This window comes from Pogoniulus pusillus, chromosome 9 (assembly GCF_015220805.1).
Source record: "Pogoniulus pusillus isolate bPogPus1 chromosome 9, bPogPus1.pri, whole genome shotgun sequence".
Classification (NCBI taxonomy): domain Eukaryota; kingdom Metazoa; phylum Chordata; class Aves; order Piciformes; family Lybiidae; genus Pogoniulus; species Pogoniulus pusillus.
Window position 1 is genome coordinate 21250687 of NC_087272.1, and position 18892 is coordinate 21269578.

General features: G+C 39.7%; 1 protein-coding gene and 1 long non-coding RNA gene across 5 annotated transcripts in view; one reads left to right on the forward strand and one right to left on the reverse strand.

The window, feature by feature from the left end:
- Positions 1–705: 705 nt before the first annotated feature.
- AADAT (aminoadipate aminotransferase) lies at positions 706–15696 on the reverse strand. Of its 2 annotated transcripts, none has more exons than XM_064148849.1 (14): positions 15615–15696; positions 14449–14517; positions 12763–12931; positions 12414–12546; positions 11711–11785; positions 10239–10448; positions 9654–9719; positions 8417–8499; positions 7085–7181; positions 6233–6294; positions 3960–4024; positions 3457–3563; positions 2746–2847; positions 706–1604 (listed from the first exon to the last, which is right to left on the reverse strand). In XM_064148849.1, exons 2-14 carry the CDS (start codon positions 14513–14515, stop codon positions 1563–1565), a joined length of 1278 nt encoding a protein of 425 aa, XP_064004919.1. In that variant the 5' UTR covers positions 14516–14517; positions 15615–15696; the 3' UTR covers positions 706–1562. The 2 variants fall into 2 exon arrangements, with proteins under 2 accessions (XP_064004919.1, XP_064004920.1); XM_064148850.1 differs by lacking the exon at positions 706–1604 and adding an exon at positions 1618–2407.
- LOC135178194 (uncharacterized) overlaps positions 5214–18892 on the forward strand; it is a 114265-nt gene continuing 100586 nt past the window's right edge. For all 3 annotated transcript variants that reach the window (XR_010303415.1, XR_010303416.1, XR_010303414.1), the window contains exon 1: positions 5214–5307. This is a non-coding gene — a long non-coding RNA (uncharacterized LOC135178194). The remainder of the gene's footprint in view (positions 5308–18892) is intronic.

Here is an 18892-nt window from a genome sequence, read left to right on the forward strand (position 1 = left end):
GAATCTTTTGAACCTTTTAGGTTCAAAGCTGATTGTCAGAGAAATGTAGACAGAGTTCAAAGTTCTGTGTAAATCAAGGAACAGAAATACCATCATGTTAATCTTCATTAGGTCACACCACAGCCTATTAACTTGGTATGTCAATCCAAATCTAATTTAATGTAGGTTGCAAATAAAATGTAACCCTGATCCTGATGATAGGATAGATGCTGGAAAAAGCAAACATCTGTGCTAGTTTGTTATGACATGTGCTCTTTGTAACTAGGGAGAAAAGAAAGAATGAGAATTATTGCTAGTACCAAAACTGTCAGTGTTGTGAAACTTCCAATTAAGTAAGGTTGTGCCTGGCCCTCACTTGGCTGGGTTACCTGAGCCACCGAAGGATTGTCTGGATCCTCGAAATCACATTTTTACTTTGCAATTCTGAATATTTGCATATAAAGAAACAATCATCAGCTGTTGGCGGAGGACCACAGCACTTTCATCCAAACAGTAAATAAAACAAGTCACAAAGCAAAATGGGAAGCCTTGAAGAACCTGTACAATTAAAACTTTCACGAAGCAAAATGGGAAGCCTTAAAGAATCTGTACAGTTAAAACTTTCACGAAGCAAAATGGGAAGCCTTGAAGAATCTGTACAGTTAAAACTTTCTGAAGGTTTTGTACATGTTGCCAAGGATCAAATGTTTGGGATGATAACAACCAAGAGATTAGAACATTTATTTTTTATTTTGCTTGCTTTGCACATTTGTGTCAGCGTAGTGTACATTCTACTATGTTAATTTACCTATGCTGTGTTCAAAGCCACATGTGGCTGATTAACTAAGAGCAGAGAGCAGTTCTACCACATCCATATGCCTCTGCAAACCAAAGATTTTCCTAACACAGGTACACAGTAATTATTCAAGAATGAAGTGGAAGCCAGCAACCAGACAACCTTGTACATAGCAGAAGATGTGCAAGGGGCCTTAGGCCAAACAGTTTGATCTGTAATCACAGCCTAATTTTAGTGGATCAGTTTCAATTTTTTACAATCTTTTATCAGTTTTATCTCACAAAACTTTTATGAAAATACTCACTTTCAGATCTTCCAAACCAGATGCCACACAGCAGGATATGAAGGCAAGTGACACAAAATCAATTCCAACATGAAGTTTTGGAGGAATGTATCAGTTGGGATTAAGTAACAGTGGAGAAGACCACCTCAAGTGCAACTTCTAAGTAACCAATTTCCCTGTTTCCCACCTCAAATGAAAAACAAAACCCAGAACAAAAATAAATTCAAATCTAAAAAACCCATGGATTTGATGGGAAAAAGAACATTTTGGGTTTGGGTATTTAAGATGTTGCTGAATTGGAATAAATCTAGTAATGAAATGGCCTGTCATAAAACAAACGAGGGAAACTGTTTTTTGCTTTTTTTAACTACTTTTTTTTTAGCTGAAATGATCTAAGGAAATATTCACTTTATTGTGCTTGCTTTTCAACTGTTTTGATGAAATCCAAGTGTTACTATTTTCTGGAGACTATTTTGATTGCTGCAAGAGCTCCATTTAGCTTTTTCACAAAGACTCTTTTATAAGGCCAGCCAGTCTCTCGAAGGCCTGAAAGGACAGAAACATGCTTCACGTTTATATTCCAGCATTACTTATACAGGCAACACACCAAACTGGTAAAGCTACTAAACTACCCTTGCCATATACAAACTCAGTATTTTTTACTGCAAAATTCTGCTGAAAATCTCTGGTTTCCTTTTATATCAAGATGTACAGGTTTTGGCTAGGTAGAGCTTCTGCTTCTTGGACAGAAAATATAAGCTATGAGTTTTCTGAAATGGAAAATATATTGATGTTCAAAGGTTATTCGGAGTTCAGATGTAACTAAACAGTTGTGTTTTTAATAGAACTAGTGATCCCTGGAAGAGTATCTCTTTTCTTTTAATATAAGGGCCTAGAGGCACCAAAGATGAAAGAGAAGGAAGAACATTTGAGTAGGAAAGCACATAAAAGATAGAGTTTGATTGTCAGAAGTATGATTATGAATTGTTTTTACAAAGAAGAAGGAATAGAAGAAGTACAGAAGAACTAGAAAGGGAACAGAAACACCTGTTACAAATCTTCACAACTGAATCAAAGTACAACCACAGATACTGAATTGTTTTAGGCAACAGAATCAAACAAGTATGAAATCTGCACAAATAAATGTCTCTTAACATTCTTCCCACCGATTTTACAGACACAGCCAAATAGCATCCAAAATGTTTCTAAAATATATAGAAGGCTAGTTCCAGAGAAATGAAATACAACATACATGTGGATTGTTTGGAAGAAAACTAATATTCCTTATTATAAATATCTGACAACACACACAAAAGAAATCAGGTAATTCAATCTTGGGAATGGAAAGTCTGGAAAACAAAAAGATATGTCATGCCTCCTAAAGCAAACAGCAAAACTGACTTCAGTAAAACCTTTATGAATAATGTCTGGGAGTGTGAGACTGTATCTATGAGATACATGGAAAAACTTTCAGTGGTTCTAAAAATTTGGTACTCTTCAGGTCATTTTGATATGAGTACCTTGCCTAAGAAGCAGTCAATACTGCTTCAAAATTACTGCTTAATCACCTAAACCCCCCACACTAACATTCAAGAAAACATGTAAGGAGAAGGAAGTAAAAAGTAAGGAAGCATTGTGATGTGAGAAAATGTCTTGATAATGTTAAAAACCAAAGAATCTCACTTACCAGATCCATCTGGGCTGGAGTACACAGAGAGAAAGAGGCTCTGACGTAAGAACTTGGCTCTGAACTGTCAATATTGAATGCTCCACCAGGGACCAGTAACACCTAAGACAGATTGATTAGCCACCCAGTTATCACATCTACAGTTTTAAAACATTGTGTTGAATAAAATTGGAGAAGGCTAACTGCTGAAACACTACTATCAGAAGATGGCACAATGTATTTCTTCTCATCAAAATGAGAAGCCAAAATGATGCAATGAGGAATTAGACTTTTTTTTTAAGAAATCAAAGGACTCTTAGATTCTGATTACCTACCTGGTAGGCTACCATGTCTGGCCTATCATGACAACGTTTAGAAGATGGGGTGTAGTTTACTCAGGACACAGTGTAGGAAATAAAATCACACTTAATTAATTAAAAAGATATAGTGGGCAGCCATCAGACATACAAGTAAATATATTAATATGTATACATGTTGTATATGTGGCATTGTACTGTATAGTGGTTTTCATGTAAGTAAGCTGATTAAGTATCAACACCTGAACGCAGACATGAAAATATTTTACTAATGAATCACTACGTGGCAATGCCTGACTCACAGACTCAGTGGCTCCCTTGCTTTATGTCTGTACATATGTGTGGATAGATAACGGTAAATTTATTTTATCTTATTTCATTTTAACATGGTAAGCCATTAAACCATAGGTCATACTTCTTTTTGCAAAGCTTTTTCCATGATCAGCTGCTGGGTATCGGAAATGCCCTTAATCTTGATCCATAAGAACATGCCAGCAGCAGGAGAGTACCATTCTGCCAGGTCTGGAGGAAGAGAGAACAATAACAGAAGAGAATCAGGAAAGGTGCCCCACCTTTCACTGATTCAGCTACCAAATTTGGCTCTTTCAGACAAAGATTTTAAAGACCGAGATAAACATAAAACACAAAAGGTAGAACAGTGGAGTGCTTCTGTAAAACTGCTTTACGCAGTAATGTGGTGAGCTTCTTTGTTCATCATTACCTCCTTGGCCCACCAGAAAGACACAAAACCAGCAGCACTAGAAAATTTGTCTGAAGCTTAATATATAATGTCACTGATTTGCTTATAGTGCATAGCTGTCACTTATGTCAAGAGATGAACTTTAGTGATTTTTCTTGAACACAAAGACAATAAGTAGGAAAAAAAGAAAAGCCATTAGGTGTGCTGCAGTCACTGACCTTTTAACCACCTGTGAGCAGCAACGAGCATTGCATCCCGCTGGGTCCTGTAGAACTCCACCACTCTGAAAGTACATTATCAGTTTGAAGCCATGAGCTCACAGAGCTGTATAGTCCATTTGTTTCCAAAGGTAGAAACAAAGCTTTTCTACTTGAACAACCCAAGTGCATTTTTAGTGGAAGTATGACCACAGCCTAGATGGGCATAATACAGGGTGTATAAAACACATATTGTGTACATAAAACTGTGCAAATACAACTTTGTATATGGATCACAGATGACATAAATGCTTCAGTGTGACTGCAGCAAAGCACTGATCAACCAGCCAAAGTACTTATGTAGCTGCTTTTTAAACTTCACATATGTCATGGGGAATCTTACCTATATTGTATCTGTTCTGTCTATTTTATCAGTGGATACAAGTCCTGTTAGTATTTAATGCACAAAACAGACCTACTGAAAAATATATTCAGATTTATGCATCTGCAAATGCAAAAGCACAGACTCCATATTTATGCATTTTGTGTTGAACTTGTGTAGAAGGTACACATGAAAATGGTATTTCAAAAGGCAGAAAGCAAATCATATGATAAACTTGTCATGCCTATTTGACAACTGCCTATTTTCTAAACTTTTGAACTATTTCCTTCACACTTTAAGAAAAGCTTCCAAATAATTCAATCTCTTAGTGAGGAAAAGGAACCCAACCCAAATTTCCATGTGGATGAGGTGCAACAGGAGACACAAGAGAAATTCCTGACACAGAGATCACAAATCAGATACAAGTGTGCTCCCATCTCTGTAGAGAAAACATATTTAGTATATGTTTTGCATGATTTTACATTTGTATTTTTTTTTACTCTCTGAACCAATAGTTTTCATTTGTGGATGTATTTTACTGCACTTGACAAATACCAACATCACCAGAGGCTTATATAGTTCTGGAACTCAGTCTATACCAAGTACTACGTTATGCATGAAATGGCAGATCTCACTTACATCACACCATAAATTCTGCTGCAAGTTTTTTGTTTTTCTGTTATCATTGTACTTTCATGCTGGAATGAAATTCTAAGTGCCAGTAAGACTGAAAATACAGCTGCTCCAAACAACAGGCTAGCTCCTACTGAAAAAAAAACATTATCTAACAAGTCAACCTTATCCAAATGAAATCACCTGGAAGAAATTGCAGTCAATTGTTCTGCCTCATCAATATGTCACCTGACAGCTGAGATTAGAAGGTTATAAAGGGTTGCAGCTACCCTACCACCACCCTGATTTCATTAGCTTGAGAAGAAGAAGAGTTTTCTGGTTTGAGCAAAGTTGCCTTTTTGCCGTCAGGACAAGGTAGGAAGAAAAGCTTTTAGTTTTTTTTTTTCCCTGAACTGTTCAATGCTGAGTTGAAATGATGTCCAAGTTTCCTGCAAAACTTTCTGTTATGTTACTAATTCTTAAAGCAAGACAAAGGTAGGCCTGCTGTGTCTGCTTTGTTGTTTTTTTTAGATACCAGTGCTTACAATATGGACAACAATACAATATGGCTGTTAGTGAGACAGAAAAACTTTTTCCATGCCTTGCTTACATTCCTGTTACAGGCCCCTGCAGAATGTAGCACACTCCCACTGAAGTAGAAAGTTTGGGGGTTTAATGGCATCTGAAATGAAGCACAGATACTCAAGAGAAACTAAGTGCTTCCAGCATAATCAATGAAAACCAGACACAGTCAGTATGTAAGAAATGCCTTGCTGAGTTACAGTGTAGCCCAGTGCGCAGCCTCCAGGAATGGTGATACAAGCAATGTTTACCAAGTGTAGATGAGCCTCACTGCTTTCTGTAGGGCTTTTTGTCAGGATCCATGATAATTTGATTAAGAATGCTAGAAGATGAGTCACTGCTGAGTCCTTCTCAACAGATTATGTGCCCAGTGATAGCATTTGCTGTAGACCCTACTACTTCAGCAGGTAGGGTGAAAACTTTGTTCACTGACTTGGAGCTCCCAGGATGCTTGTGAGATCTCTTCAGAACTGCTGATGGATTGGTAGACTGTCAATCTTTAGTGACAGGATATGTGCTCTGACCTGCATCTCTGCAGCTTCACGCTGAGCTTCTTCAGGACTCTTGTGTGAATACTGGCAGTCTTGGTGACCTGCCTTACCCATTTGCTCTTATACTGATGCACCTCCTATTACTTGGCACAATCAGGCCAGGTTTTATGTAGGTAACAGGAAGCGAAGTGACAGATGAGGGGATTCAGGATATGGCATGACCCTACCTGTCTATATGCTCCAAGAAACCCTTTTCTCCCCATTGCTGAAGTAGTTGTGACACCAGCATCTAAAGAAACAAAAGACACCATCAGCACCATATTATAAGCAGGACTGTTTTGCAGTCATCAAGAGATGCACAGCCTGGTGTGTTATTCACAACTCCACAGGCAAGAAACTGCACATGGGGTCTGTTGGAAGTCTTTATAAACAGAGGTGGCAACAGCACCGCTGTAGTCCCTGTTACTGCTGTCTCTAAGGATCATGGCAGTGTTTTGTAGTTGGGGCAGTGGGAGGGAGAAATAGATGGAGAGCTAAATGTGGTAACTGGGGAGACAAAGGAGGCAAAGGTATTGCTTTACCTTCCTGCCTATTATTAACCACCTGCTTTAATACTGCCTCTATCATAGAATCAAGCAGGTGAACTAATGGAACTGGAAGATGGAAGCCATATTTAGATATTCTCAATGCTGTAGCTGGCAGCCTACTTTGTGGGCTGCCAGTATTGCTAATTACAAAATACAATGAAAACCAGAGAGAAAACCATAAATGAATGCTTTACATGGAAATATTTTAGGTGAACCTACTAGCAAGAGATGATTTAAATGTTGTTTAAATGTTGATTGGGACTTAGAGGCATATTAGCTGTGCTTTCCATGCACTGAGTTGCTCTCTAGCTTTGCTTGTAACTTCTGTGATGGTCTGTCTTTCTCTGGCAGAATTAGTAATTTATGCTTTATGAATTTAAAGAAAACCTACATGAGTGCAAAACAACTGCAAGAGTGCAAAACTGTTTGAGGCTTCCTACGATATAGAGTATCTTTTCTTTTCTAAAGTTCAGTTGGCAACTTGGTACTTGCCTGTGTGAATGTGCTGGTGTGCATGGTTGAAACCTGAATGTGTAGAATAACTCTGTCGATGAGAGGTTTGGGACCTGTCAGAAAACCTATTCTTAACCTAGATGGGGGAGTAAAAACACAACATGTAAATGTTTTGTGAGCTATGGTTTAACTTGTTACTGGAAAAACATGTAACAATTTCTTCAATGTTTTAAGCATCTTCTATTCATTTAAGCTTATCTCTATCTTAATACTGACCTAAGCCTCAAGTTTATGCAACTTATAAGCCAAGTAGCAAAGTAATGAAATAACAACATTTAAGCGTTTTTAATGCTTATTGTAGCTTCTTAGTTCTGAAGCTTCAGGGCATGTCCTACATTTGTAAGCTTTCCTCTGCAACCATAAAGATTACACGAATCAAAAGGAGAGAAAGACAGGATTTCACAAAATGAAAAACTATGAATGCTAAGACTTTATGAAAAGCAGGTGGGAAGTGGCAAAGCTTTATTCTTTCATTCTCTTGCAGTCAGTGCTGCAGAATAAATGGAATTTCGACTGATAAACTAGATTATTAGTCATGTTTCAATTATTATGAACCATGTTTATGCACTGAGTCTTTCTTTAAAGAAAAATAAAACCAACAAGCTCGCATATGTCTTTGACAAAGAAAATTGCATCATGCTGTTTTGCAGTGTTACTTCTGAAAGTGTAATCACACTTAGCATTATGTTGTGTCCTCAATTTTTCAGGAACAGGGTCATAATCCATTAACTGTCAGTGCAAAATTCACATGACTTTTTTTATATCCATTAGGATAGTAAACAAAAGCAAACTAGAAATCAAGTATATCGAGTTGTGTGAAATGGAAACCACTCAGCTTAGTGTTTCAGGCAGGTGGAAACAACGTGAAAGCACTGTAAGGCTAGAAGATAAGACACAAGTATAGCTCTATGAACAGCTTGTGGAGATGGATGCCATCATTTCTGTATTACAAGTTCAGGGACTATGCTGGAGTGGGAAGAGAGAAACAGAAATGGAAAAAGAAGAGAAAATCTCTTAGGAGCTCCAGGAACAGAGCTGGAATCCAGCATCTGTCTTTCTGTCTAGATGGTGTCTGCAAGAAGAGGTTGCTTAACTATATTAGCATCACAAAACAATCAGAATCTGGAGGTAAATGAGTGCTAAGAAATGACATGAAAACTGAGCAGATGGAGAAAAGCTGTAGATGCAAAAGAACATTTCAGAGATGGACAGGTGTTAGATGAAAAAGCATCGATGTGTCTGGTCACTTCGCATCAAGTGTTAGTCTTGTGCCTTAGCTGAACAGGCAAAGCTGTCTGAAGTTGACCTTACCCAGATGACAGGATTTTAGAGAAAGAGTCAGTCCTGATAACTCGACCATCCACATCCATTGAGAGGAATGTTGGAGCCCATGGCTTCAAAGAAAACAAACGAACAAAAAAATTCAAGGTGCTGATGGAAGTGAGGGAATTGTTTTCCTAACTGTAAGTCAATTTCTTAAATACTTTGATAATAAGTACTTTACAGATGTGCATTCCAAGGCAAAAAAATGCTGCAATTTCCTAACAAATGATTGTTTAGACTAGATGAGATGTGATTACAAAATTCTATGAAAATCTTCAAATCAGCCTTGCTGGTTTTTTGATGCTTAGCTCACTGTTCAGCATACTAGTGGTCCAGTGTAAAATTTGCCATTGGTAAGAGAAAGTAACTGCTCTACCAAGATTCTTTCATGGAGTAAATAGATGCTGTAGTTTCTAAGATAAGAACCTGTAGGTTCTAGTTCTATCTTATGGAGATCAGAAGATACAACCAAATTTTGAGTTCAGCATGCTTCTTCTTTATCAAGAAATCTACTTCTACACCTTCTCCCCTTGCAGTCTAAAATGCTCCACAATGCTATTTCATGAATAAATGGTTTTATTGACTTCTCCCATAAAAAACACATTTAAAAATAGAGAATACTGACCTGTAGCTTCTATCAATGTTTTACTGCTTTATAAAAACAACTTCTATGTCTGAAGTTAGGTATTTTTGCAGACTGCAACTGTAGATCCATGTGTTAAAGACAGGTCAACATTTGACTTCTACCCATTTTGGCAAAATTTCCACGATGGGAAAGCTGCCCATTCAGTAGTAATTCCTGTGGTGTCTCAGAGAACTCTCACAGGCTTTCCAAAAGGCAAGGGCAGGGTAAAAATGTGATATAGCAGACTGGAAGTAGGCAGTCTTCCACTGAATGAAAGAAGAGACTGGGCTGAAAGGTGTATTAAGAGGCTGCTAGTTTTGAATGGCATACTTGTTTTGCTCTGGAGGCAAGGTCTTTGCTATTTTCTATTAAAGGAAATTCTCTACTGTATGTGGCTTGAAGAATCTGAACCACTGATTAGCAGGCCTGATGTACTAAAATACCAGAAAGGAGGCAACCAAAAATAGCATACTGTGAGACTTACAACTACCTTAGCAGGACATGAAGAAGGAGCATGCAGGAAGATCTACAGTTCAAACCTTTGTTCTACTCTCGACCAGGAAAGAAAAGGTTACCAAGAAGTATGGGAAGGCAAATTACCTTTTCAAATTGAAGAAAGTAGTAAGGATCGTCTTCGATTATGAGGAAATCATACTTTCTTGCAAGCTAAAAATGAATACAAAGTAAAGATTTGTTAAAATATGACTACACTGTAAATAAGAGTTCTTCCTATACCTTGGGCCTTATTGCCAGTACCATATTATGATTCTATGGACTGCTCATTGGCTATACACAAGGCCCTGTCAAGAGTTTTCAAATGCCCCATTTAGACATAAAGTAACTCTAAGAGTAAATGTGGTGCCTGCAATACAAGCATATATTTATACAACTCAGGGTCTGTTTAATGTGGTGTTTGAAACTGCAAAAAACTTGCAATTAATTCAGGTTTGAAGCTTCTGGCAAAGACATCAGCTAGTAATGGGCTCCTATTACAAAACAAATTTATCTAATGCGTAGTTCATCTCTGAAGAGTAGTTATAAAAGAGGTTATGCTAGAAACAAGTTCTAGGAAGAATGCCTACTGGACCAATAATGGGCCCAAATACCACACATGAGGGATCCTCAACTGAAATGAGATGGGTATTTATTTACACCTAAAAGGCTCATGAGACCCCAGCTACATACCTGGTAAATCTCCTTCTTGCGCTCTGCCGTTAAAGAGTTTCCAGTTGGGTTGCATCCATTTGGAATGGTGTACAGAAACTTGGGGAGGTTGTGGCTACCATTTTTTACGTCTTCTGCGCTCCAAGTAGATAGTATTTCCTTTAGAGCTTTTGGAATAATGCCATGTTGGTCACTAGGAACATTGATGATGTTACAACCCAAAGGTCTCAGCTGTTGACAGGAAGAATAAAACTGTCATCCCATAATTCAAAGATTTTCCTTCTGCCATTGTCATGAAATTATTAAATTCCATGAATACAACATCTTTCTGACTTCATAGCTATCTCAACTCTGCATATGATTTAAAACAGTTGCCCTGAACATGGTGTGAAGCTTGTCACACTTTCTACATTATTCATTATTTGCCTTGCTGAGCCAACTGGAAAGAAATAGGTAGCTCCTATGTCCTCCTGCTGCTTTTCTCTAGGAAATCACCCATGGCATTGCACACAAGAAAGGACATTGTGAATTTGAACTGTGTTCTCTCAGGACTCCTTGTGCACTCACCATAGACTGTAAGCTTATAGTACCTTCATTTCCTACTGACAATATCCACTCTACCTCATTGGAAGTCACAGAACTGTGAGTTTACTCGACTGACAAAGGGCAAAGCATCTGTTCTCAACAAATGTATTCAGCAGTACAAAGGAGAATGAAATAATGCTACAGCAATGACATATTGACAGCAGTGTGGGGAAAAATATAGGAAAAATACCAAGCAAAAAGCATGCTGTCTCCCCTCTGTGGAATTTCAATTTGTATCACGCAGCACTCTGCATTTTTTAGTAAAAATGCAAGCTGCTGCACTGGCAAAGTATAATTGATTGGACAAGATGCATTCAAACTTGGCACAGCAAATAAAATTACTTCTGATACAAGGGGAGCCTACACTAAAATTATGGAGTATTACCTATGTTAACCCTTCTTACACATTTTAAGCTGACATTGCATACTGATTAAGTCACTTTTCAGAAGTAAACTTTGCTATTTTTGGATAGTTCTTAGTAATTCACACCTTCATATTCATATATGGATGTTTCGAGCTTATCCCAATGACATAATCTTTATAGTTATGGTGTAATCAGACTATGAAGTACTTGAGGTGAATGTGCTGGCATGTTAAAACACCCACTTGTTAAAAATGTGCTTCAGCCTGACTAGGTTGTGGTTTCCTTGCCAATACCTAATGTGATCTTAGCCCTTGAATGAAACAGGATTTGGAAGAACTTCTGTCCTGCTAATTGCCTTTATAGAACTTTCAGTAGAAAATCTTGTATGAATTAATATATTTGAATTGATGTAAAACTTGATTCTTGGGTATGTTTTTACAGTAAATAGAGGCAGTGTACATAAGCCTGCAGATCAGGTAATGAATTGCTGTTTTCACTTCAAAATGTAACATTCTTCATCTTCTGTAGCTAAAGAAAACTTACAGCTGCTAGTGTACCAGAGTATGTTGGTGCATCCAAAAGGATGTTGTCCCCAGGATTAATAAGCATTTCAAACACCTATGAAAGAATAAAATCTATTTTAGAAAGATCATGTACAGGTATTTCTGACTGTTTAGTGGGACTAAAAATCTTGGTCAGATTTTAGTTAATCCTCTAACCATTTAATTACGCTATCTGTGAGAAAACTAATAGATTAAAAACATCTGCTCTAGAGCTAAATGAAGCTAGGTAATTGGCTAGAGAAGATCAATTTGAAATGGGAAGACAGTACTGTATAATACAATAGAAACAGTATTTCAGTTACAGAAAGGACCAACTAAGTATCAGCAAAAGCTTACTGGAAAAGGCAACTACTTAAGTCATAATTAGAACTGACTTAGGGTAAAGCAAATAGTGCACTAGTAAGTACATTGGTGCATTACTTCAGTAACATTAAATGCTGCCTTGTAACATTTTTTAATGACATTCTCTTTGGTCTACCTGAACATTCACGCAGTCCTGAAAGATTAGACTGCCTTGCCTGTTTCGTTTTAGTTCTATTATCTTGTCTTGATAATACTATGAGACTTGTATTTAACAAAGTACCCTGTGTGTAGTTACACAGTCACACTTAATACTGAACTGATAGAAGCATAAACGTCTCTCTGGAAGAAAAGCTTTGAACAGATGAAGCTTTTGGTCTTACTTTACACAATCCTTCCTGGCTTCCTGTTGTGATACACATTTCCATTCGTCCTTGCTCAGGACTGTAGTTGGCTGTGGGAGGATTATGTAGACGCTGCTGGAAACCCTTAAGCCAAGACAATAGTTCTGGAATCCTGAAACATCAAAAAAATAAGCTGTATCTAGCATCTTATATGGGATTAAGCTAGACAGCTCCTCTAAGTCACTGCCAAATCTAGTGCGCAGTCCTGAGTCTGGTTCCAAATATCACACAGATACATAGATTCTGATTTTGACTGCTTTATCAAATGATGAGATTTTATGATCCCTTGATTTCAGTATCTTCAAGTGCAAGGAGCTGTGACAAATACCCTGCTGAGGCCGAGTACTGGAGAGCTCTCTTCATCAGATCTTCCCCAATTTCAACATCAGTTCCATGTCCAATGGCAACAGTAACCTTCTTAAATGGAAAAAGGTTAGGGTTTGGTGCCCCTCCAGCCAGAGAGATGAGAGATGGGGGAGACTTCTGCATCAGTTCAGCTAGGTTAAAAGGAAAAGACCTTGATTACAATTTGGTTATTGCAACTCTGATCATATCCTTTAGCCAGTACGTAATTGTCCAGAGAAGTTGATTCTATTTTCCACTTAAAATTTATTTTAGCATATATTTAAAAAAACCTTTTCTCTTATCTGGACTATCCTCCTATTACAAGAAGAAAATCTATAACTAGTGTCTTTTAAGCTTCAAGACTTGAAAATCTTAATCTTCTGTTCAGACTGACTTGGAATGACCGGTATTCTTCCTGTTCCGTCTCACTTCAGCTGGTGTGGCAGTAATGCAGCAACACTGACAGTTACATATAGGATTATAGCTATTCCATAAGGGAGTGGGAATGTTTGTGGTAGACCAGTTTTAATAGCAGAGACACTTTGTAAATAATTCACTATGAAGAAAATGTTAACAACTCTTCCTTGAAAGTTAGTTTCATTATCATTCAGATTCAATCTCTCTGGACCTTAATCCAGCCAAGGTACTCAACTGTGTTAAATCAAACAACTCTTTATATGGCATTTAAGATGGCTTGGTCATTTTACATCAGATAATAGAGGACAGATGACACCAGATCTAATTAAAGCCTCCTGTTATTGAGTTTACTCTCCACTACTGATTAGCATGGGGAGTTAGTGCTTATTAGCTGAGTAATATGGGTCACATCTATGACCTTTAGTCAGGTAAAGAGAAATTTACTTTGTCATTAAAACAGCAGTCTCAATTGTTTTTCTGACAAGCTGTGCTACTTAATATTCATGTTATGATGCTTATCACTTAAGAGAAGTATAAAAACTGACTAGAGTGGATCAGTTGATGTGGTTGTACTTGTATGAAGCATTTTTAAGCAGGAAAGGAAATGCCAATCCCTTACCAAGAGAAGAATTTGACCCTTGAAGGCTTACCTAGTGATGTGTCTCCTACATGGATTCTATCAGTTGCCTGTAGGTTTCAACTATGTAAACGAGTAGGCAGTTAACCTTTTCTATCTGTTACACAGAAAACTAAGTAACACAGTTGCCTAAAGATAGCCTATCACAGAAAAGGAGAGTGCAGTAATACTGAGGGGGTGAGGGTGGTGAGGAATTGGACATTAACAGAGCACATGAAAGCTAGGTGGAAAGAAACATGATGCTAGAGCAATTTGAATATATCAGCAAGTGCTTGTTTCAGAGCAACCAGCACAAATTCAGCAGCAAACAGCACCTAAATCCCTACTTCATAGGTAGTAGCAGTAGCAGAGATTTTTCAGACACATGTTGAAGTGAAAATATTTCTTCTGTTTGGATGGGTTTCTGAAATGGTTTAAAGCTCTTATATTTTTTCTTCTTTATACCTGCTTGATATCTCACCTTGACTGAAGCCAGTTAACTAGCCTTGTCTGTCACTTTACAGCCTGGTTTTCTTACAAGTCTTTTCAAGTATTTCAGCTATGGTATCCTAGCAAAGTCCAGAATGTAGAATGATATCCTTCCAGAGACACTAGAAAGATCAGGCCTATACTCACTCAGGAGTCTTATTGGAGATGCTTTTCTTGATGCACTCAGAGCGGTGATGAATCGAGAGTAATTCATATCTATAAACAAAGAGTAATTAATTGGACATGATGCTAGAAAAGGGAACAAAAGACCCCAGTGGTTCTGGTGTGTGCATCTCCCACAAGTGATACTTCTAATTCAGTGCCTTCATAGATGTGCTGTACATTAAACTGCAGCTTCTGTGGAGGAAGCAGACTTCTCACTATTAGAAACTTTCCCACAACTTAAGGCGCTTACACCTCACAACATATGTTAAAAATTAATGCTAGAATCAAAGGAAAAAGTTTGTATTTCATGTGGTCTCCCAGTGATGCTGGCTCTGTGACATTAGGCCAGGTACTACTGTTCTGATCAATACAAATAGCAGCACAGCCTTCACTGGCGGAATCTGTCGGTGTGTCTCCTTTTTCCCTCCTTCCACTGCCAGCTGTATGAAGTTTAAAGACAGATTACAAGCTTGAAGATATGACAAATCTTAAGCGACAATCAGCTTTTTAAATTACAATCTAGCTTTATTTAGCTGTATTAGGAATTGCATTTCAAGTGCTTTAATGATTGCAAGCCATCATGAGCCATCACAACACTTGTCAACTTAGAGGTGCTTTTTTTAGGGTGGGTAATTAAGAATGTCATGCAAAATGCTTCATATTGGTGTTTTCTCCCCTTTTCTCTGCTGCTCGCAGAGACTCAGTGGACACTGAACTGCAGTCCTGCGGGATGGCTCAAGGCTTGTTCTTACAGAAAGCCCATCTACTTCGTAAGAGTGGAAAGCACAGGAATGGAACGAAGGGCAAAGAGGCCCTGTTCTTTTGACTAGTGCTTCCACGTGTTGTACTGAATTCACACAAAAGAATGCTTCAGTAACCATAGCGACTCACACGTGCTGGCAGTTACTAAAAATGATGTGTCGAGCACGGCTGCTTTAGGAGAGCCGAGCACCTCACGCTTTCTAACAATACCGTTCTTCACTTGGCTCGCCCGGTTGCACGTTTGCTCCAGCAGAGAGGCACGGCGAGGTCCCTCTCTAGCGAGCTGACGACTGCCGAAGGCTGGCTGGGGCTGTTTGTCAGGCGTACCCCGGCCAGCGCCTTGCCCCCTCCCCGAGGCCATTCCCCAGCACCCCACTGCTGCCCACCTTCTAGGTCGAGACGGAGCGCCCAGGCCCGCCCCGACTGCCGCAGCCTGACACGACCGCCTTCCCGTCCTGGCCGCGGCAGCCCCTCCCGCCGTGCGCGGCACCGCCTCCCGCCACAGCGCCTCGCGGCGGCCGGGACGACAGCGCCTGCCGCCGCTTCGGCCCTGTGTGAGCCTGCTAGCGCCGGGGGGCCCCGAGCTGCGGCAGAGCGGCACCGGCAGCTCGGGTGCGTTTGCCCGAGCGGACTTGAGCGCTGGTCCTGAGTAGATTTGTGTAGAAGCCATAAAACGTACGGCTGCCCACTCGATTCCGGTTGTGTAGTGTCCTTAAGCAAGGGCTGGAGCTCGGTGGGGACGGAGAGAGGGGAGGCAGCCGAGCAAGGGTCACTGCGGCGGGCTCGGAGCGCCTGGCCGGGCCCAGCGCTGTCAGTGGAGAATACGAAACCTCTCCTTTTCCGTTCGTCTGGAAGGACGCGCCAGCGGACCTGATATGTTTGGTCGGTAGAACAGGCTTTAACTGAAATTATTGGTTTATAAATTGCAGAAAAGAGGCAGAACTAAAGCCGGTATTGCAGACCTCCCTAGGGCGGCTGCAAGTAACCGGAGGTGTCCTTTTCCTCACCTTCTAAACCTCGTAAAGCAGCAGTGCTGCCGTTCCGCTCCCACCACTTCTTGGGCCTTGCTGTTTTGGAGCCACGTGGGTTGAAGGAGCTTGCATCGGTAAGACCACAGCAAACGTGGTCTTGTTTTTCAACCAATTTATGCACTTAATTATTTTTCCACTAAAGGCTTTGCTGAGAAAATGAAGCGATGTTTAGATCAAAATTTGAAGCGAAGCATTTGAAAGTAACCTTTTTTTTTTCCACAGGTGAATAGGATTATAGAATAGTTTGGATCATAGAAAAGATCTTAAAGATTGTCTAGTTCCCACTCCCCACCATGTACAGGGGCATCTTCCACTGGAACAGGTTGCTCAAGGCCGCATCCAGCCTGACCTTGACCACTTCCAGGGATGAGGCATCCACAACTTCTTTGGGCAACCTGTTCTAGAGTCTCACTACCCTCACTGTAAAGAATTTCTTGTATCTAATTAAATCTACTGCCAGTTTGAAATTATTACTCCTTGCCCTATTGCTACTGTCCCTGACATAGTCTCTCCCCAGCTTTCTTGTAGTCCCCCTTGAGATATTGAAATGCTGCTATAAGGTCTCCTCAGAGCCTCCTCTTCTGCAGGCTGAACAACCCCATCTCTCTCTCACACTTCATACGAGAGGTTCTCCAGCCCCCAGTCATCTTCGTAGTCCTCCTTTAGACCTGGCTCAAGCAAATCCATTCTCAGGGTCCCAGAGCTGGATGCAGTTCACCAGGCGGGGTCTCAGGGCAGCAGGACAGAAAGTGAGGCAATCACCTGCTGGCCACATGTGTCTTGATGCAGCCAGTACACCAGTTTTTTGTCCAACACCCCCAAGTCTTCCTTTGCAGGGCTGTTCTTAATCCACTCATTACTCAGCCTGTATCTGTATTTGGGGTTGCCCACCCATATGCAGGACCTTCCACTTGGTGGTGTTGAACTTCATGCGGTTCATATGGGCCCACTTTTCAAGCCTGACAGGATCCCTCTGGATGACTTCCCTACTGTGTGCCAACTGCAGCACACATTCTGGTGATGTTGGTAAACTTGCTGAGAGTGCACTCAATCCTGTTCTTCATGTCACTGGCAAAGATGTTAAAGCACTAGTTAGTTCCAGTAATGACCCCAGAGGAATGCCACTTCTTCGCTCTTCTTGATATGGTCCTTGAGCTTTTGACTGTAACTCTTTTAGTGCAACTGTCATGCCAATTCCTTATCTACTGAGTTGTACATCTGTGTCTCTTTAATTTAGAGACAAGGATGTTGTGGGGGACAGTATTGAATGCTCTGCAAGGAAAGGCAGGATCAATTGTTTTGACATGCCTCCTTGTCTCTGGATGTTACATACTCTTGTTCGTGCAATGTGTGACAATAACTGTGGCTACTTAGAAAGATCTAGAGGTGCAGTGTCACTTTCTTGTAATGCCTATGGACTTAAACACTTCAGGGATGCATTGTCCCTGTTCCTGAGTGCAAAATGGAAGAGTGGTCTAAATAATAAAGTAGTCTGAAAAGACAGTGCAAGGATGTGCAAAATCAGACATGCTTTGCAATTTCTAGTTAGCTTGGAGGCTGGAGAGTGAAAAGTGCTGAAAGGGATGAACAATGCAGTATTTCCAGGCTTTAAGTCAGTAAATCACTAGGCTGTAAGATGTCCAGTGTTTAAAGCAGTGGCTTGTAAAACCTACACAAGGCAAAGCTGAGGTATGAGAGCAAAATGGGTCTAGAAAAGAGAGGAGGCACAATAACAAGACACCATTTTTCCACTTCAATTTGGATGACTTTATGCAGTATTTGAATGTGATGAAGAGCCCCATAATTAGAAGGGATTCAAATGGAAATGGAGTTCCTTCCTAGTTTGTGATACAGATGAGGAAGTATTGTTTGCCCAGTTGGTTTGCAAACACTGTTACTGGAAATCAAATTTCACTCTAACTTCCATGGCCTGAAGAATTTCAGATTGAGGTAATTGCTTTTTAACTTTTATCAGTGTGGTGTACTGATGGAAATAAAATATGGGTACTTAACTGTGAAATAACCTAGAGAATGACAACCTGTAATGAAAACATTGTTTATACTATGTCCGTAAGCAGCCACAAATGAAGATATATGGAACTTCTTTGTATAGCTGGCTGTGAAATCACAGGTGGAATTTGAGCTGCTTTTGGTATAATCTTGTTTTTTTCATTTCCAGGCTGTCAGTGTTGCAAGTTGTGGCACAGACCAAGGCCCAGAGAAGTCGAAAGAATGATTTCTGCTGATTTCTATGGGCTTTATCTGGTCTCTTAGCCAATAATGGTGTGATCCTCATGAAACAAAGTGAAGATAAAAGGAAAAGAAAGAAATTAGAAAACATAGAAATGTTTGGATTTATGTGGCAGATTGCTGCCTCACTGTTTATATTCCTTAGCAACCACAAGTAAAATGCTCTGGTTTTCTGCTGTATAAGAACAGTTGTTTCCTTGCTATCTTTATCTGTTAGGTGCACACTGAAAATGATGACTATGGCCCAAGTTTGAGGTAATTCGTGAAGCATTGGTAAGGCCCACATACATTTCTTTCCAATGGGGAGTATTTCCTGTGGTCTGAAAATGTCCTCTACCTCTCTTCAAAGTTTCTGTGTGCTGATACTAAGTGATATCCATTTA